The sequence below is a fragment of the Caretta caretta genome, chromosome 6, assembly GCF_965140235.1.
Source record: "Caretta caretta isolate rCarCar2 chromosome 6, rCarCar1.hap1, whole genome shotgun sequence".
Lineage (NCBI taxonomy): Eukaryota > Metazoa > Chordata > Testudines > Cheloniidae > Caretta > Caretta caretta.
In genome coordinates, this window is record NC_134211.1 from 125,907,801 (window position 1) to 125,928,864 (window position 21,064).

The 21,064-nt window shown below is 50.1% G+C and overlaps 1 protein-coding gene across 9 annotated transcripts in view; it reads left to right on the top strand.

Moving 5' to 3' along the window:
* Positions 1-6,421: 6,421 nt before the first annotated feature.
* NIN (ninein) overlaps positions 6,422-21,064 on the top strand; it is a 110,010-nt gene continuing 95,367 nt past the window's right edge. For all 9 annotated transcript variants that reach the window (XM_075130012.1, XM_075130011.1, XM_048852678.2 and 6 more), the window contains exons 1-3: positions 6,422-6,509; positions 7,672-7,820; positions 19,534-19,740. In XM_075130012.1, coding sequence (XP_074986113.1) covers positions 19,555-19,740 — 186 coding nt within the window. In that variant the 5' untranslated portion in view covers positions 6,422-6,509; positions 7,672-7,820; positions 19,534-19,554. The remainder of the gene's footprint in view (positions 6,510-7,671; positions 7,821-19,533; positions 19,741-21,064) is intronic.

A 21,064-nucleotide genomic window follows, 5' to 3' on the forward strand; every position in this document is an offset into this window, starting at 1 on the left:
CAGTATGGCCATTCTTATGTTCTTATGTTTATCTGGTTCTGGCAGCTGTTGGAAACTGGACTTTGGGGCAGATCCAGTCCGGCGATGCCTATGTTCCTGCACGAGGCACTTCCCAAATATAAAGACGACATGGGTTCATATCCTCAAAGGGATTTAGTCACCAGACTCTCTGAAATCAATGGGAGTTAGGCTCCTAAATATCTTTGAGGAGCTGGGCCATGGTCCCTGCCCTGAGGAGCTTAGGCCATGTCTACATGGGGACACTCAGGAAAGTTGAGATGAACCAACTCAAGGTGTGAAGTAAATGTACATAGTTCAAAGCATGTTAAATCCCGTGTGGATGATCTCATTCCGGAGCAAAGTGGCTTTGATGAGGATTGCGCTCCAGTGGATTAAGGCCTGGTCTACACTTAAAACTTAGCTCGACATAGCTACGTCACTCTGAGGTGAAAAATCCACACACACACCCCCGCCAGTGCCACAGCTATCCCAACGAACCCCCAGTGTAGACAGATCTACACCATGGGGTTACAGCGGCACTCTAGCTATGCTGCTCCCGCGCCACAATGCAGCCATGGCCTAAGGTCACTTCGCTGCACAATGAGAGCATCCAGCTGGGGATGTAACACACCAGAAGGCCAGGCCATCCCACTGAACAGCTGATAGGGCGGCAGTGCCATTTAAATTATGACTGTGACGCTGGGCAAAAAAAAAGCAGATACTCCCCCCCCTCCCCCATTCATGGGTCCTTAGGAGCCAGAAAGACTTAGCAAGTAACAGAGGCACGTGGAGTGTGGATGAGGGAGCCGACAAAAGGAAACAGCTCTGAGATTGCAAAGGCATGTTCTTCGACGGGGAAGTACTTTGAGAGTTAAACAAACGGCTCAAGTACCTGGTAAATCGCTCTTAGGGACAAATCCTGCTGTTCTGCCTCCAGCAAAACTCTCAGCAAAGCCAATGGGAAACCTGCCTGAGTAAAGATTAGTGGCCCAGCAGACTGCGGGATGCTGCTGTCTATGCTCTGCACCTCTGCACAGCCTCTTAGCTCGCTGGGCCCTCCCACTCCATAGGAGCATGAACCTTGGAGCCCCCATGGTCTCTTGGATGGGGCAGAGATGGGTGTGACCCAGGGAACACTTGGTGCCAACCGGCGCAGCTCTGGATCCCCTGGGTCGGCTAATTGCATAATAGGTCACCGAAGGGTGGCCTGTGCGGTCTTTACCGAGAGCCAGTAGCCCACTGGTGGTCATAATCACTGAGAAATGTGTGTGCGGATAATACTCAAGGAGTTCTGTCACTATACTGCAAATTATGTTCTTACGGTGTGGGAATTCAGGTGAGTCCCCGGGAGGTGACAGACCTCGGAGATGTTCCTTTTAGGCAGGAAGTAACAGGTGCTTATCTCCCTGTCTGGTCATGCGTGTTGTGTATTGTCAGCCGACGTGCAGTCTGAGCCAGGTGGGAACTGAGAGACTGCAAAATCTATACGAGGGGAAATCAGCAGGAAGAAACAGACAGCAGAGGCGTGTCCTGTTTATGAATGAAGACAAAGGATAGGTCTGGGACAGCTTGGAGTGCAAAGAAGCACACTAAGGCCTGGTCTACGCTTCAAAGTTAGGTCGATGTAAGCTGCCTTGCGTCGACCTAGTTGTGCGTCTGTCCACGCTTAAAGTTGTCTCCCAGTGCTGTAAGCGCCCCGTTACGCTGACATAGCAACACCACCTCCCCAAGCGGCCTTGAGCCATGGCTGATGTACGTAGGTCGATGCAGCACGAGCGTAGACACTGCGTTACCTATGTTGACTTGAACAGTCCTCCAGCCGCTGTCCCACAATGCCTGACACTGATTGCTCTGGTCACAATTGTGAACTCCATTGCTCAGGGGACATGGAGACTGGAAGCTCCCCCACCTTAAAACCCCTGTGAATTTTTGCAATGTCTTTTCCTGATGGTCCATCTGAGCAAGCACACCCAGCACCTCTACACTGTTGTGTGCAACTCCACAGCTGACCAAGCCAGCCATATGCTCTGGCCTGGAGTAGACGGGAAAGACTGGATCTCTGGGGCCTGTGGGGAGAGACGCCGCACAGGCATAGCTACGGACCAGCCATAGAGACGTCTGAGCAGATTGCAGGAGGAGGGGTATGATGGGACCAGAAGCAGAGCCACGTGGAAGCCAAGGAGCTGCGGCAGGCACGCCAGACGGCCAGGGAGGCCAATATTCAACCAGGTGCTGAGCTGCACTCCTGCCACTTTTCCAAAGAGCTGCCTGCTCTGCTTGGCAGAGACCAGTCCACCACCCCACGCACGCCCGTGGATACCTCTGAGGACCCCGAGGAGGACGAGTATGGGGGACATGTGAATGTGGGGTCCAGTTGTGCTGTGAGCCAGGACCTGGTTTTGTCTTCATTGCAGTCCAGCCAATCCCTGCAGTTGAGCACGGGAAAATCCAAAGCAGGGGAGGAACCTCAGGTAAGTGTGTAAATTTCCCATGCCCGTGATGGCACCCCCAACGTAGCAGGACACAGCTATAGACTTTTCATTCATTTACTCGTACTAGAAGAGGTCCTGGTACAGCAAAGCGAGGTAGCGCGGTTACCTGCTTTTCATTCCCATCTCGAGTCAGGCGGGGGGGGGATGCGGAGCCGTCTGTTTACATACACGGGGATGTCTGTTGCATCCTCCTGCGAGAGCTCGATGACATGCCCCTGGAGGGACTCTGCAATCTTCTTCAGACGGTTTCAAGAGATGGCAGCCGTATCTCCCCAGGGGCGCTTTCTCACGCCAGGCGGTGATAACTGAGGCCGGCACCATTGCCTTAAACAGGCAGCATAGGGGCCCAGGTGACTTTGGGACACCAGCAGCATCTGTGCTCTCTTTGCCTTTCTTACCCTCAGGAGTGAGGGGCCAGCTAAAACCACCACCACCTGCGGCGGGTATAACAGGCCAGGAGAGGCTAAGCCTCCCCTGGTGCTGCCGCCGGACGCCCTGTTGCGGGTTTTGGCCATTTGCACGGAGGAAGTTTTTGCTTATTATGATGCCCAAGGCAAGTTCCAGAGTGGCTGAGGAAGTGGCATCTGCTACTCGGCTTCCTGGGTTCATCAGTCATCTCCCAGGTCCAGGGAGGGGGCGTTCTGAACCTTAACTGTCAGTAGAGTATGAACGGAAATCAACAAAGGTGCCTCTGTGTGTTTTGGCTGTAGCTCTGGCCGTTGTGGCCGTAAGGGTCCAGTGTCAGAAGCCAGGGAAGTAAGGGGTAGGCAGGATCCCCCCCGGATCACTATTGGCACTTCAACTTCACCCATGGTAATCTGCCAATCAGGAAGGAAGGTCCCTGCTTGTAGCTTTCTGAACAGTCCTGTGTTCTTACACATACGAGCATCACGCACCTTCCCTGACCAGCTAACACTGATGTCAGGGAAGCAGCCCCGGTGATGCACCAATGCTCAAATAGCCATTGAAAGTAGCCATGGCTGTTGATGCACCTCTGGGGCAAGGTGGTCTGGGGCCAAAACAGGGATGTGTGTGCCATCTGTCACCCCACCACAGGTCGGGAACCCCACTGCTGCAGATCCACCCCGTGAGTCCTGCACATTGCCGAGAGTCACAGTCCTGCATAGCAGGAGACAATTAATGGCCCTTCACACTTGCATGACAATGACCCCCACAGTGGATTATCCAACTCCAAAATGATTTCCCACTGACGGGCAACAGTCCAGCATTGCAAGTTTACCCAGCGTGATCACCTCTCGCTTCTCCCGGGTCAGTGCAGCTCTTGGTTTGGTGCCCCTGCCCTGGATGGCTGGGGCAAGCTCAGCACACAGATCCAGGACTGTGAGCTGGCGCATCTGAAAATTTTACAGCCACTGCTCATCAGCCAAAGCCTGCATTACGATGCTCTCTTACCAGTCAGTGTTGGTTTCTCAGGCCCAGAAGCGGTGCACTACCATCTGCAGCTGCTCTGTGAGCACCACCAACAACCGTGCAGGGGTTTGCACTATGTCCCGCAGCGGTCTGTCCTCCAAGAAATCGCCATGTTCTTCTTGCAGGATCGTATGTCCTGTGCTTACAACGCTCACAACCCTGCAGGGCTGTACAGGCTCCATACTTCAGTCTGAGATGGCGGACAGGAACAAATCCAGCGCAAGTTCATGGGAAATTAAAAACAGGCATGAAAATTATGGTATAGCAATACTGTTATGGGATGGAGAATATTGCATTATGGAAAGTTGACCCCTTGCTCCCAGTCACTCTGGTGCGACTTGTTTCTGCCTCACCAGGTATTGCCAAAACTACCCAAAAGACAGTGCACTGAGCAGTGATAGATGGCACACAGGGATACCTACCCATGGTGCACTGCACTCTGCATTGACACAAGCACTTCTGGGATGTGCTGTGCTGACGCAAGGAGTCAAGTATGCACACACGAGCATAGGCGCCAACTCCGTGGGTGCTCCAGGGCTGGAGCACCCACGCGGAAAAATTAATGGGTGCTCTGCACCCACCGGCAGCCAAACTCCCCCTGCCCGGCCTCCTCCTCCTCTGAGCGTGTTGTGTCCTCGCTCCTCCGTCTACTTCCCAGCGCTTCCCGCCAGGCTGCCGCTAAACAGCTGTTTGGTAGTGTTAGCATGCTCCAGAAGAGAGGGGGAGGAGCGGGAATGTGGCGTGCTCAGGGGAGGAGGCTGGGCCGGGGCGGGGATTTGGGGAAGGAGTTGGAATGGGGGCAGGGAGGGGACGGAGTTGGGGCGGGGACTTTGGGGAAGGGGTTGGAATGGGGCTGGGGCGGGGCCGCGCCGCAGAAGGGGGTCAAGCACCCATGGGAAAGAGGGGAAGTCGGCGCCTATGCAGACGAGCGATATTCTAAGTGTGGCAGCTGCATGCCAACGTAACTTGAATTGGCACAACTTTGTGTGTAGACATACCCTAAATCCTTCGCCGAGGAGGCAAACTGACAGCATGAATGTCTCATGAAAGAAGGTCACCGCCTGCCCGGCCATAAAGCACTGCTGGGATTTTGGGTGAGCAATACTTCATTAGACAGGGGAGTATCTTGTTAATTAAGTCATTTGATGGTTATCTGTTCTGTTCTTTCCCTCTGAAGCACCTGGCATGGGCCACTGTTGGAAGACAGGATACTGGGCTAGATGGACCATTGGTCGGACCCAGTAGGGCCATTCTTATATTGCTCTGTTCTTAAATCTAGGCTCTAGAATGCATGTTATGATTTTATATGTAATTTTTTTAATGCTTTTTCCTGGTTGTCCAGCTTGGTGAGCACTGAGCAGCTCTTCATTGCTGTGTACAGCTGCCCACAAGTACATAAGAGCAGCCATACTGGGGTAGACCAAAGGTCCACCTAGCCCAGTATCCTGTCTTCCGACAGCGCCATGCCAGCTACACACTGCGGACGTATTCCAGCTGGGAGCAGACAGGAGCTATTGGATCTCCTGTGTGTCACGGCTACGGCCCAGCCACAGAGATGGGGACATCTATGAGCGGGTTGCACAGGGGATGCAGGAGACGGGGCACAACAGGGACCAGCAGCCGTGCCACATGAAAGCACGGGAACTGCGGCAGGCCGATCCGAAGGCCGGGGAGGTCAACAGTCAATCTGATGTTGAGCCTCAGACCTGCCGCTTTTACAAAGAGCTGCACGCCATCCTTGGCCGTGGCCTTCACCGCCATCCCACGCACCGCGGCGGATACCTCAGAGGAGCCCGAGACACAGACTCAGGCCGTGAAGAGCAAGGAGGAGGAGGAGGAGGAGCCGGGGTGCTGAGAGCCATTGAACCACACTGGAAACCCTGAATAAGATAGAAACCACTTCAAGCCAGGGGGGTGCCGCAGCACTCCCAGCACCCACGGGAGGAGGATGGGGTACATGCCGGTGTAAGCAGCGCTATTTTGACCCGAGGGCTTCGCCCCTCAACTTAGCCACTGCCTCTTGGGGAGGCGGAGCACCGGGGGGTCTTCACCACGCGGTGCAGTGGCCGCCGGGGTCGTGTAGACAAGCCCTGCGACGGTCCCCGCCTTGGGGCAGGGCCGGCGGGCTCGTCCTGCGCGGGTGCAGCGCCCCACACAACCAGGCTCCCGGGCTAGCGCTGGGCAGACGGAGAGCGACCGGCAGGGATAAATAGGGGGCAGGCAGCAGGCAGGGCTTGGCCCGGCTCTCAGCACCCGGGTGGGTTTCGCGGGGGGGGCATTTCTGGCGGAGCTGGGCCGCTGCTGGGGGTCAGACGCGGGGAGGGGGCGAAGCAGCCCCAGCTTCCCCGCCGGCTCCTCGCCTGCCCTGCCCCGCGGGGCGGGGACTCCGGCTGCGGCTCCGGCTCCGGCAGCTCCGCCCCGGCGGGCGGTGCCCGTCCCGTCCCCGCCCCGCTCGGCCTGGCGCCGGCTGCCTCCCCATTGCAGCGCTCGGGCAACGGCCCCGGCACCGCGCGGGGAGCCGGAGCGAGCCGCCCGGCCGGGCATGGGAGCGGGGGCGGCGGCCGGGCGCGCAGGGCTCTGAAGCGGGTACGGGGCGCGGGGCTGGGGAGGGAGGAGGCCTCGGGGGAGCGGGCTCGGTGGGTGCAGGGGTGGGGTGCATGGCGGGAGCTGGCTGGGTGGGCGTGGACGGGGGAGGGGTGCCCTGGGGTGCATTGGGGGGGGGAGCTGGCTGGGTGGGGTGCCCGGGGGTGCATTGAGGGGGGGGGGAGCTGGCTGGCTGGGCGCGCACAGGAGAGGGGTGCCCTGGGGTGCATTGAGAGGGAGGGAGCTGGCTGGGTGGGGTGCACGGGGAGGGATGGAGTGCACTGGGGTGCATTGAGGGGGAGGGAGCTGGCTGGGTGGGGTGCCCTGGGGTGCATTGAGGGGGAGGGAGCTGGCTGGGTGGGGTGCACGGGGAGGGATGGAGTGCACTGGGGTGCATTGAGGGGGAGGGAGCTGGCTGGGTGGGGTGCCCTGGGGTGCATTGAGGGGGAGGGAGCTGGCTGGGTGGGTTGCACGGGGAGGGATGGAGTGCCCTGGGGTGCATTGAGGGGGAGGGAGCTGGCTGGGTGGGGGTGCACGGGGGAGGGGTGCCCTGGGGTGCATTGAGAGGGAGGGAGCTGGCTGGCTGGGTGGGCGCGCACAGGAGAGGGGTGCCCTGTGGTGCATTGAGAGGGAGGGAGCTGGCTGGGTGGGGTGCACGGGGAGGGATGGAGTGCACTGGGGTGCATTGAGAGGGAGAGAGCTGGCTGGGTGGGGTACCTTGGGGTGCATTGAGGGGGAGGGAGCTGGCTGGGTGGGGTGCACGGGGAGGGATGGAGTGCACTGGGGTGCATTGAGGGGGAGGGAGCTGGCTGGGTGGGGTGCACAGGGTGAATCTAGGGATGGGAGCAGCAGGAGGGTGGATTGGATAGAGCGAGCGGAGAGTGCGGCAGGGGGATGCATTGAAGATGGGAGAAGTGTGCACTGAGGAGAGGGGGAGCGGAGGAAGGGAGGGGGAGCTAGTGGGTGAGTGAGGGGAGAGGAGCATTGATGAGGGGGAAGCAGAGGAAGGGGGCGGGGGGAGAAGGGAGCAGAGGGAGGGGAAGGGGCAGGGGCAGGGGAGCCGGTGGGGAGGGGTGCATTCAGCTGGCAGTAGCTTGCCGCTCCCTCCCTTTTGTAAAGCTGCCTCCTTAGAGATGTTAATGCTGTGTGTGCTGTCCCCCTGCAGGCTCCTGTGAAGGACGCTGGCCCAGAACAGCGGCAGGGGCTTGGGGTGCATTGTACCCTCCTGAAGCGCTAACAAAAGCCTCCCCCTTTGCTTTGCCGTGGCACTCGGGGTGCAGGCAGCTGCTGTGCGAGAGCTTCGTCCTCAGGAAGGTGAGTGAGGGCGTGGGTGGGGGGAGACATGGCTCAGGGGTCTGATCCTCGTTGCTGGCCAGCTTTACACCAGTGTAACTCCATTAACTGCAACCAGCTTGCTCCTGGCTCATGCTCCTGTAGGTGAGAGCACAGCTGGGACATGCCCCTGTTTGGCTGCCTGCACTGGCTGCGTGGGTTGAGGACATTGCCCTGGTTGCTAAGGATGGACAGTGATGCTTTGTTTGTACTGGAAGAGAGCAAAGCCCGTGCACGCAAGATTCACATAGTCACTTTTCTTTGCCGTTCGAGACCCCGTCTTGTCCCTGCGTGGGATTAACTTGAGGTGAGGGGGAGAATAAGCACCCTCTCTGGGATATTTGGCTGGAATAGATCCGAAACCCTCCTTCTTAATGCTATTAATAACGCTGTCCATCCCGAAGGAACTGGCTGGCTTTTCACCATTAATGCTGGTGTCTCTTTGCATTTCACTGGGCTTGGACAATAGAAACCGGCTAGTCAGTTTCATTGTTGTTGCTTGCCCATTGCCTGCTCTGGCTGCCCAGGTTTGAGTTTGGTTGGAATCCAGATGAGCTCTGTTTTTTATTGATAGACTCAAAACCCTGAGGCCATTTCCATGAAAAGATGTTTGTTTGTTAGTTTGTTTTTTAAAAAATATAAATTTGGGGCCTAAGTTACTTGACTCTACACTTAAAGAAACGGATGGTCGCTGCCTTCTAGGTTTTAGTAATACTGGTTGTCTAGTGATTGATCTGTTACTGAAAGCAAAGCTACTCTGAAACCTAAGTTTACAGACAGCATCTTCTGTCTGGTAGTAAAACATGAGCTCTTTAAGATTTTGGACAATCTAGAAAGGTGTTTCGCAGAAGACAGGACATAGAGAGGCAGCTGCAAACAAGGAGAAAATCCTCACACATCCTAGTCCCTGTTTCTGCAGTTTGATCTGCTGGGGCACACCCCTGCCATTGCATAGATTCCGCTGCAGGATTGGGGCCCAGAAATGGCATGTAAGCCTGGCGCATCAGCCTAGCAGAACTGTAAAGTGAGAGAGGGAACGCATGGGGTTTTACCTGCTGGGTGAATTTAATTCTTTTTTCTTTGTTTTTAATCCTTTGAATCTTCTTGGATTTTCATTTGTCCAACTGAGGGGAAAATGGTAATAAAAAGGTTATGGTGCTAAAAAGCCTGATTCCTGCCAGTCAGTAGATGCTCAGTGTTATGGCAGTGAGTCAGCATTGATAGGCTAGGGAGAGACAAAAGACTTATCAGAGCAAGTACAGGGTTGAGAACTCCTTGCAAATTACGTAATTGCTTATTTCCAGACAAATGGGATGTTGTGGGATATATCTGCGCTTGCTTTGTTTACTTTGAAAATAATTAGCTCTGTGTATATACCTTGGGTTTTAGCACACAAAGGGTTTCTAAAGTTCTTGCAGTGTGCAAATTGCAGGAGTTCTATAATCAAAACAGATGGGCACATTGTTTTTTCTTATTGATGTGAAGGCTTATTATTGAGGCTATTACAGTGCAAATACAGAAGTGTTGTGAATATTCAAAACCGTGCTCTTCTTTCTGAGCTATTAACATACATTCATAGCACTTTATACACAATTTGTCCTTTGCTTGTCTGTCAGGGAGTTGGCAGAGAAAGGGAATTCTGCTAACTTTAAAAGGCTTTAATAGTTTTATTGGAAATACAGGCTGTGTTGAATAATTAGATGGGGGAACATGGTGCTAGATGAGGGTGAGGTTCACAGTGACTAGTATCGGGCTACAAAAATTATTAGTATACTCAATGGGAAAGTGCAGATGCCAGATGTAGAACTGACTTTGGTAGTGAACCTTGAAGAGAGTTCAATGCGTTGTAAAGTGACTTATTGATACTAAGGTGCCATTTGCAAAATTGCCTTTTGGGGTTCCCCCCCCTTTGGCTTCTCTGCCCCCTTTGCCTTTTTACATTGTCTGGCCTGTCAGGGAACTGTTGCTCTCATGAGATGAAATAAGGTACTGCAGGACTGAGAGGCATGGATTTATTTTAGAAATTACCCTGAAACGCATAAAGAACAAAGAGCCTGGGTTTGCAGACTAGATATCTTGGAAGTAGGGGGTGAATAATGCCAGGGTAGACACTGCTCCGATGGATGGGAGAGAGTTTGTTAACTGGGAGAGATAACGACTTTAGATAAGACAACCCAATTACAGACCTTTCAGTGAGCTCAAATATCAGTCATTTCAATTGATGGTTTTTTACCTTGTGAAAAGGCCCTTTTTTTAAACATGGCCATTTTTTTTCTCCTCCTAGCCATATGCATGTGTAATTCCTATTGTCCAATCAGTGGAAAGAGAAGACTAAGTTACAGTTTAACCTGTCACACTATGATCTTGCTTTTCAGTGTGGGAGGAGTGCTGCAAAAATGGCTTCTTGTCTTCTGAAATTAATGTTCTTGTTTTGATGGTGGTTTAGGATACAGCACTCTAATAAGAATGTCTAACTGACAATCATTCAAACCTGCAAAGCAGTGAAGACTAATGGCAAAAACATAGGTACCCTATCATTGCTATTTCTTGAAAGGAATTACTTTTGTGATCCTTTGCAGGATAGCTTATTTATAAATATAAAAAAAATTAGGGTCTTAGAGAAATTTTGGAGCAACATAACTTAAATGGACAGGATTGAATGTGGCCATGAAAACAAAAAATTATGGTAAATGATATTCCTTAAAGGAAAGTGGCCAATGCACTGATTGGTTTTCTACCTATAGCAACATTACCTTGTTGTTGTTTACAGACTTAGAAGTGTAGTATTCATTTGTGCTGTGCTAATTGTATTATTCTTACCTGATCATGTTACTGGTTGATCAGGTAAATCTACCTCTTCATTAGTTTTATACGAAAGCTTGAAGTTTGGTATTGATTCGAGAGCTTACCATTCTAAGTAGCTGTCCTCTCTGGAGCCTGTGTTATTAAATTTAGCTTGAAATTTAGTTGTATCAGGTCTCGGCAACATATATTGTGAAGGTTATCTGGTTCTTTTGAGAAGGTAGATTTAATCTAAGAGGTCTGGAACTTAGCAGGAAGGTTGAATTAGTCTCCTCCACAATTAAAATATTTTCCTTTCATCCTCCATACAAGTGATTCTTACTGTGATTCTTCACAAAATGTATGTGTAGGGTAGGGAGATACCTTCATTATAAATATTTATTATAATATCCAACATTTTTTCCTAAGCTTATTTGTGGATAAGAATCTCCCATAAAACTTCCCTGATGCTAACTGGAAATTTGCTACACTGTCAATTTCTGTTGGTGGATTTGTTCCTTCTAAAAGTTTCACCATCTTCTAGCTTTTGTGCTTTGCGAATACTTTTAAGGGCTGAAGCCACCTTGAGGCTCTGATGAACGAAGAGCCATCATTACGTTAAAGCAGATAAATCTTCTGGTTTTCCTTACTGAACCATCTGTTCAAACTTTTAATTTTGGGAGAGTAAATACAAGGACCTCAGTGCTGTAAAACAGATACAATGAAGGGTTGAATGTGAGGCTGAGCAAAACTATGTTATCAAAATAACCCCCCTCGATATTTTTATATATATAAAAAAAACTTGGGAGACTGCATCTCGCAGCTAGGGAGTGATCCCTGCAGCTTTTATTATGCACTAGTATGGGGAGCGATTGAGCGGTGAAGACAAGCCAGACATTCCATCTAGCTCAGCTGCTGGGCCATCTGGAGGGGAGATAAAAGGCCTGAGTTTAACTCTGGCTTTGTATTTTTGTTTTGTCGTCCTCCTCCCCCCCCCCCCCGGCCCTCTTTCCCCTGCCAATCTGCCTTCTCTCACATCTCCCCCACCGCTCCCAACGGAACGTAACCCTCAGCTGTGACCCAAAATCAATTTGTGCCCTTGAAATTGCTGGCGGTCCGAGGCTCACTTCTGTACAGGGTTCTGCTACTGCTGGCTTCGTTAACTTGGCTGCTTGGTGGTGGTTCACACGCTCCGTGGCTTTTCCGGGGCCAGTTGATGTTGTCCGCTCACGAGGTAAGAGCTCTTTAAGCACTGCTGAATAAGGCAGAGAGATGAGCAGGCATCTTGACTCACTTTACAGAGTGTCCTGTGTTCTGGAGCCTGGATTATAAACTGGAGGGTGTGTGGGGGCGGCTGCCCCAGCCTCTCTGGTTGGCTGCAGCTGAAGATGATTATTAGATGGTCTACGGAAAGGTGAATTACCTTCCACTTCTATATCTATTTAAAGCTGTTGAGGTATTGCAGGAAAACATTCAATTCCTCTGCCATGCTTTCCTGGCGAGTGGGGGAACGGAACACATTCTTTCTGAAGCTGGAGAGAGACTAAGATTTCTGAGTTTTTAACTCGAAGTATTCCCAGATCTTTCCCCTACCATGGTCCCGAAATAGGCCTTGTGGTATGTCTGAAAGATCACTCAACTCTCGCCCCACCGGCCAACAGAGGCAACGATTTAGGGTTTGCTGTGCCAACAATGCCAGCCTGCATTGCCCATCGGTCTGACTTTTTCCCCAACACCTTTGCACTTTGTCCCGTCCCTTATGCGTAAGTGGAGCTCCCTGTAAAAATCCACAATGCATACAGAACACTGGACAATAGGTGGGGAGCTGGTATGCTGTGACTGCTAAGTATTGCAATAATCATATTGGTCTCACTGTTCCTTTGGCTCCCCCCCCCCCCACGTCTGTCCATACCCACCTGTTATCTCATCGTATACTTGCATTATAAACTTTTTGGTGGAGGGACCATCCTTCTGATAGATGCATGTGCAGCACCTAGCACAATAGGTTCCTGACTGGGACCCCTAGGTCGGACCACAGTACAAATAATAACAGCCCATTATGGAAATTCTTTTACCACTAGCCCCCTCCTTTTTTTAAATTTGGGGCCTTTCAATGCTGCATCTGACTGCAGCTGCCATGGTGCAACACATGGGCAAAGCTGTCTTTAAGGGCTGGTTAAAGCAATGAAGTTTTATTGTGTCTGAGCACAGTTTATTCCTGGGGGAATTCTGTGCCAAAAAATTAAAAATTCTGCGCACAATATTTTAAAATTCTGCCTATTTTAGTTGTCGAAATAACTCTATATAGTCAGGCCAGTTTCAATTATTTTTGGTAATACAGACAACAACAAAAATTCCCCCAGGAGTAGACCGTTAAAGAAACCCCTATGACAACCCAGTTCCTGTTTCTCTGCCCCCTTCCCCTCAGAGCCCAGCTGCAGGGCCCCTCCCGGCCTAGACACCCATACCTCCTACTTCCAGAGCCCAGCCGCGGGGCACCCCCCCAGAACCCAGCTGCGGGGCGCCTCCAGCCCAGACACCCACACCCCCTCACCCCCCAGAGCCCAGCTATGGGGCATCCTTCCAGCCTAGACACCCGCAGCCCCTATTTTCTAGAGCCCACCTGCAGGGGCCTCCCTAGCTCAGACACCTCAGCCCCTCCCCTAATCCCAGGCATCTAGAGGGAGAAACAGCCTGATGCTGGGTCCTGGGTTTGTACAGAGTTTCCTGCATGTCACCCCCTTCCTTCAGGGCATGCCAGCAACTTCAGCTGCTAGGAACTTTCCAGCTCCACCTCTCTTCTCCCCTGCCACGCCCCTGGCAATACCTTCTATTTGAGAGCTGAGCTGTGATGGGTCCAGCTGCCCCTGATGGCAGCCAGCAGCTTTGCAGCCCATTTCTGCGAGGGGAAAAAGGAAATTCTGCGCAGAACATTAATTCTGCACAAATTCTGCATTTCGCAATATTCCCCCAGGGGTAACAGATGTCAACAGTGGTGTTAGCTGCCAAACTTCTGAACATGATTCATCCCAGGCTGCGATGACTTCTGAACAGAGGTCAGCATCATGTCAGCTAACATGAGGGTTCAGACACAGTGTAGGCCTGGCCTAAGATGGGAAGAACCCAAACCATTTAGAGTCTTGTAGTTGAAACGCATGGCCTTGTATTGCACCAAACTTGTCTATGCTTGAAATGCTACAGCGGTACATTGTAGCGCTTCATGTAGACGCTATCTACGCTGGCAGGAGGGTCATAGGTAATCCACCTCCCCGAGACGTTAGCACTGTCTACAAAAGGGACTTAGGTCGGCTTAACTGGGTCACTCAGAGGGGTGGATTTTTCACACCCCTGAGCCACGTAGCTGAGTCAATGTAGTTTTCTTGTGTAGAACAGCCCTATAAGGCAATGCAGACTGGAGTTCAGATGTCACATGTTCCTTGTGGGAAGTGCTGGCTAAGGACTGCATTCTGCAGCTTCAGAGCTGTCTGCAGGTGTAGGTCCGTGCTGAGTGCACTCTAGTAAGTAAGTCTGGAGCTGACAGTGGCATAGGTCTGCCTCTGAAGGTAAAAGTCACAATCTCTTTGTGCAGGAGGTTTGCTTCTTTGAGGCCTTGACCCCAAAGAGAGTTGTGAAAATCTGTTCTAAGGGATCACGATCTTCTGGAGAAGCTGGGATTTCATTCTACAAGCTTTCTAGCTGTTCTGATTGCAAAGAAAACCTTCTGACTCTGTTCTGGTACAGCGGTTTGAGTTTACTGAATGGTCCAGATACTATAGAGATGAGCATATATCACTGGGGAACGTAGCAGTCACAAAAATCTCTCTCTTCTGCCTCTCTTCCCCCTCCCCTGGCATTTCCCTTTAAATTGCAGGGAACATGGTTTTGTGGCTATAGGCTAGTAGGTTGATGTAAATTTTTCCCCAAGCTCTGAACTGGATGTAAATATCTACTCCCTCAAGTGCTTTTTGTTGCACCACCAAACAGGTGTCGGTTGCAGCATTTGGGGTTTTTTGGTTTGGTTTGGATTGGTGGTTTGTTGCTGAAACCATGTGAAGGATTCTGGGATATGGATTCACAAAAGGAAGAACAGGTGACCTGGGGTGCTTGATGGCAGAGGTTGAGAACCCCTGCTGTAGCCACGCGTGTTGCCTTTAAACAGCCTGAGAGCCAAGAAGAGACTGTCTCACCCATGCAATTCAGTGTGCCTGAGCCAGGTTCTGTCAGACCGTGTCTGCTACCCAGACAAGTTCTGCTGGTCGGGACTTCAGTCTCTATGGTGCGAGCGCAGACACCCTTCTTTTTCCCCGCCAGAGCCCCAGCATAGTGCTCTGGGAAAGGCCTTATGCTGTCATGTTGGCTCTGACTCTCTTGCAGTTTGTGCCATTGGTGCTCACTTCACCAGCCTCTTGTCTGAATAGCAAAGTGAGCTGTGAAGATGATGCGAAGGGCAGGGCATATAGGAGCCACAGTGTCTGTAGCAGAGAACAAAAGGGGCCTGATTCTTCCTTGTTCTACTCCGTGTGTAGTCCTTTATGCTAGTGCACAGTGGGTGTAAGTGATTACACAAGGACCAAGGCTATTCAGAAGCCAGTCCAAGTGTTGAGAGCATGGCCTGTCGGCTGGCCTGTCTTCTCCCCTGGGGATTTCTGAAAGCTAATTATCAAAGATCATCGACTTGAGGCAGCTTTATCACTGATTAGCCTTCTGCTGCTGAATGCTTGTTAGGTCTGATTTTGCAGCTTGCTGTGCTCTTGAAGAGCCTTGGGTTTCTTCAAGCTTGCTTTTTTGGGCAGTCATGTCAGTAGTGGTCAGAGTAACTTAGCGGTCCTGAATCCCTGCAGGTGTCACTAATAAAAGCAAAAGTACTCTTTGACACGACTATTTCATGGTCCCTGGCTGCAGGAGACCCACGATGAGAAGGGGAGGAGAGACCCACGCTCATCGTGATTAGCACTTTGGTCAGGGGTTCTCCCATTGCGATGTGGGTGCCGTTGAGAGTCCCAACCTGAGTGTGCAAAACAAAAACTGATACAAAACTTCCCAAAGTAGAGCGGCCTTGGGCTGCGATATCAGGCTGCATGTTTGCGAAGTGCCTCTTCTGGCTCCGAATGTCTGCTTGTGCCTGTCCCTCCAGGCTACCCTCCAGCGAAGCAATTCTCCTAGCGCCCAAGACCTGTGCAGAAGGTCCTGAGTTGCATCCTTCTAATGGCCATGATGTCTGTCGGCGTATGTTTCCATGCTCTGTTACATGCGTGTGACAAAAATGCAAATAAATGGTCATGCACATGTATGCAGAAAGGGTGCTTGACCAGCTAATGCCATGTAAGACCTTGCGAGCTCATCAGCAGTCATGAATAATAGCTTGTTCCAGAGTTTTAGGAAGGGGAACAAATGTACAGTGGGAGGCGCGTATACAGAAGCTGCTTTGTAGCCGTGTCTGATCCCATTGCTCAGTGTCATTAGCAAGGCTGGAAACACCAAAAACTGGTTTAATAAAATGACGTGTGTGTGCTAAATTCTTAGCAGTGATTTTATTTTTTCATTTCTGGCAGGAAATTCTGCTTCTATCCCATGTATAGCTGAGATCGGGTCCTTTGATTATTCATTTGCATAACCCCAGGCTGAACGAACTTAATCCCTGATTTTAAGGAAGGTGGGAGGCAGTTGGGGGGCAAAATTGCTCATGCGGGTGTGTGTAATCCAGTAACGTTTCTGGGGGTGCAGGCTGGCACATTCTGCAATGTTGTAGCCTTCTGTGGCTAGGTTATTTTCAGAGAGGAGTTTTGTTTAGCTCTGCTGCTCTTTCACTTAATGGCTCACCTTGCACATGTCGTGGCTTGCAGCTTTTCAGTGCTCAGCATTAATGAGCTACAAGTCAATAAGAGCCCTGCCATGGTTATAAAAATCAGAGTGCTCTTTGCACTGATGAGAACGTGACCCATATGTGCTGGTGTCAGGACGTAGCCACGTATGAGGCTTTGCTTTGTGGAGCTCCTTTCAGGAATGCTGACCGAGTCCTGGAGCCATGCTCGACCTGGCCAAGTCGTCTTTGCCTATGCGCAGCGTACCTCCGGTGGCACGTGGTCAGGATTCATCACCAAATTTGGTCCGCTGGTCGGATCATTGGCTTCCCCAGGCCTGGCAGTGATGGGGAGCGTGACATGAATGCTGATCCATGCCCCCGACCTGGCCAAGTAGCTGTCCTGAGATAGGCCTCGATATACTCCGCTCCCCAGAGCCGGAGGATTTGTATAGGATGAGGAGCCACTATGTTGAACTGTAGAGAAAAACCCCAAGTGGACTTGTGTGCTACTGTCATACCGATCTCCTCAGTTGCTGTGGGCATCAGCACTTGAGCTACTTGTAAAGAAAAGGGGGCAAACCAGACTCTGTGTGTGTGTGGAGTGGGATGTGTGGGGTAGAAGTCAGTCTTTTTTCTTCCTAGAAAAGGGAGGACACAGATACACTCAGTCTTTCCGTTAGTGAAAGTGGTTTGATGTTTTTCCCACTAGTAAACAACCCAAGAGATGGGCAACATGTAGGATGGAAAAGATGAAGCAAGCTAGCATGGTCAGCGTAGAAATGTGTGTTGTGTAGCATTGGAGGAGGGCATGGTGTGGCCCTACTTACAGCCTAATAACAGAGGCAAAGGTAAAAGGTGGAGGAGAGCAAAGATGTAACACGAGACATTTCAGACGAGGGGCTCTAGAAATCTGTCCCTTAGATTTGCTCCACACCGTTGACCTACAATCAGCTCTGTTTCCGCATGTGTTGTTTTTCTTCTTACTATTGCAGACAAAACATTACCTAAACCACCTAGGGAATAAATATAGCTCCTGGGAACACTCTCTTCTTACACCACCTCATCTGCTGGCTCCCGTGATGCTAAACAAGCTGCGTTTTGATGAAGTGCTTCAAAGCAGCTAGTACGATCATGTAGACAGGGAAGCTCTTTGCATCAGCCCCGACTCATTCCGTCTGTTGTGCGGGGAGAAGGGTCCCCTCTGTGTAGTCCAGAAATAATTATATACTGGGTCTCTGCTGAATAAAGCAGAGCTAATGAGTATTGCTAACCAGGCCTTCTGTGCTACACCAAATGACACTCCTTGCAATTCATGTTCATATTGAAGATAACGTTCCTGGTAAGTTACATGGCTCTGGTACTGGAGCAGGATGAAGTCCTTCAAGCTGCTAAAATTTGCAGGTCAGGTGCAATGTTCCCTCTAATTTTTGACAGGCCGGGTGCACAAAAAACTTTTGTGCAAATTTTTGTGCTTCTGTGCAAATTTTGTGTGCGCGGTGTTTCGCCGTGTGCATGGGGTTTAGGATCTGTGTGCGCATGCACAGCTCAGAGGGAGCAGTGGTCAGGTGACTTAAGATGGAAATAGATTCCACCTCCCTAATGTAATTCATCTTAATGGACTTGAAAACTTGAAAAAGGCTTGCATGAGAATTGCCTTCTGCTATCCTTTCAACCACTGGGCTTCAGAGCTTCCTGAGACTCTTAATAGTGGCCAAGTAGGATTTTTTTTTTTTAGGGTTGTCAAGTGATTAAAAAAATTAATTGCGATGAATCGCACTGTTAAACAATAATAGAATACCATTTATTTAAATTTTTGGATGTTCTCTACATTTTCAAATATATGGTGTACAGTGCTCACTTATATTTATTTTTGATTACAAGCGTTTGCACTGTGAGAAGACAAAAGAAATAGTATTTTTCAATTCACCTAATACAAGTACTATAGTGCAATTGTACTTTGCAACGCTGACTACAAAAGGGTCATGCAAATGCCTGTTCTCACTTTCTGGTGGCATTGTAAATAAGAAGAGGGCAGCATTATCTCCTGTAAATGTAACCAAACTTGTTTCTTAGCAGTTGGCTGAACAAGAAATAGGACTGAGTGGACTTGTAGGCTCTGAAGTTTTACATTGTTTTGTTATTGAGTGCAGTTATGGAACAAAAAAAATCTGCATTTGTAAGTTGCACGTTCACGATAAAGAGATTGCACAACAGTACTTGTATGATGTGAATTGAAAAATACTATGTCTTCTGTTTATCATTTTTACAGTGCAAATATTTGTAATCAAAATATACACTTTGATTTCAATTTCAACACAGCATACAAGATCTATATGAAAATGTAGAAAAACATCCAAAATATTTAATACATTTCAATTGGTAGTCTCTTGTTTCGCAGTGTGATTAAAACTGCGATGAATTGCAATTAAGTTTTTTAATTGCGATTAATTTTTTTGAGTTAATCGCGTGAGTTAACTGCGATTAATCGACGGCCCTCATTTTTTTCTTAATTGAAATGGGGAAAAAAGCATCTCTGAGAGAGAACTAAAACTCATCACCACCTTGATGGATTCAGAATCCCAGAAGAAATCATCCAAGCAAGAAATCTCAGGACCTGACTAGTTTTTCCTAAATCTTTGTTAGCATCAGGGAGCTCTCTCTGTCTTCACCTAGTTCAAAACAATAGGGAGAGTGGGTGCTAACAGCTGACTTTTGATTGTCGAAAGGCCATTGTATTTTTCTTTCAGCATCCGCCTCTATTGATGCAGATTGAGTGTTGCTGCAGGTAACATGCATGGGTGAGAGAAAGCTCTTCTCTGTTGCTGGGCTGTGCAATTCAGTAAAGCCAAGATGTATTAGAGCTTCTGAAGAATCCTCGGCACAGAGCCATCGAAGTAGCATGTTCTTTCGCCCAGTAGGGGCAGCTGATTTGTTTCTCCTCTCTGACATTTTAGCCTGGTTTCACCTCAGTGCTTGGGTTGCTACACTTCTCACCCGGCACGGCTGGTGAAATGGTTTCCTGTGCAATTGCCTGCATCGCTCAGTGTGCTAAAGCACGTCCGATAAAGCCCTTCATCAGTGTAACCGTCCAATGTCTCTTCCTCCTGGCAGGTGAGCGTAGTGGGTGATGGGATGGATGAAGCCGAGCAGGACCAGTATGAAGCCCGTCTCAAGGAGCTCTTTGACAGCTTTGACACCACGGGCACTGGATCCCTGGGGCAGGAGGAGCTGACCGATCTGTGTCACGTCTTACATCTGGAGGAAGTGGCCCCTGGAGCGCTGCAACAGACGCTTCTGCAAGGCAACCTTCTTGGCAGGGTAAGGCTGACTGACTACGGAGAGCATAACTGGCAGAGGCCCTGGGCCCCTGCGAAAGCCGACAAGCACGGCCTACCTCCTGTAACTGCCTAACAAAGGGGGATAATGGGAAAAAGTGTAGCGCGCCCTGATTGTTGCCTCTCGTGGGAGCACACGGGAGCTTTTGGTTATTTAATTCAGAATCCTGGTTAGTACTGTAAATTAATGGCTTCTAGTCAATAAAGCCGCTTTTTCCTGCAAACTGTATTTTGCAGGGCTTCTGTCAGTGCTCCCTGTTACAGGCTAATGGCCTAACCTAGGCCGTTTCTAGGCTAAGGAAGCCCACAATGGGGTAGAGAGTTACACTGGCACCAAACCCTCAAGTCGATCTGGTGCCCCAGGGCACAGCAGGGCTTGCGCTGGTGTGTTACCCCACGGAGCTGCACCGATGCAGCGTGTGCAGATGTAACTGTGCTGATGTTGCTAGGTGAAGGTAGGAGGCTGCTTCTCTCCTCTGCTGTAAAAGGTAATGATGCTTATGCAGTGACCGCCTCTCCTCTCAGCTGCTTGTAAGCAGGAGCCAAACGTGAGTCAATTCTGGCGTAATCTTTACCGTAACAAAATAGCTTTCTTTTCCCCATGGCTTTCACTTGAACTGAAACAAGTGCACAGAGCAGCTGCTGAAAGAGGAATTAGTGACAATGAGGAAGAAAACCATTGCTAATGGATGCAATTCTCAAGACTTTAAGGAAGTCAGTGACACTGCGTCTTTGGGCCAGAGTCACTTCCTTCCTAATGCAGAGCGGAGTGACTTCTGCTTCAACTATTGCATTCAGCTAATGGGGTTTGTTTACACACAAGCTGCCTTTAACTTGAGGTGGGATGTTGCCCTGATTTATTTAAACTGGTGCAGCTTTGTTTGGTGCACTCTTACGCTCTTTTAAACCTATTTTCATCCGATGTAAGATGGTGCATCGATTTAGCTTGTGCCTGTTAAATCACCAATATAAACCAGATTTAAATTCATCTAAGTGTGTCCACAAGGGAACATCAACATGTCTAGTAAAATGAGTGCAACTTTTAGACCGACCCTTATGACACTCTGTCCAAATGTACTCCTGGCATCAGGCTTTGAAACGAGCCATCTTTGGTTCTACAGGTGTCTGTGAACTTTCCATGTGAGTGATCTGGCTTTGTTTCAGTTTGCGGGGAGGGGGTGTTCAGTCTTTGTCTAATGGCGTCAGTTATTTTAGAATTCTTAAAACTGAGGCTAGTCTCAGACATGACTTTGATCTTTTACATTTACAGTCCACTGTATCCTCCCACTCTACAGAGAGCATGGGAT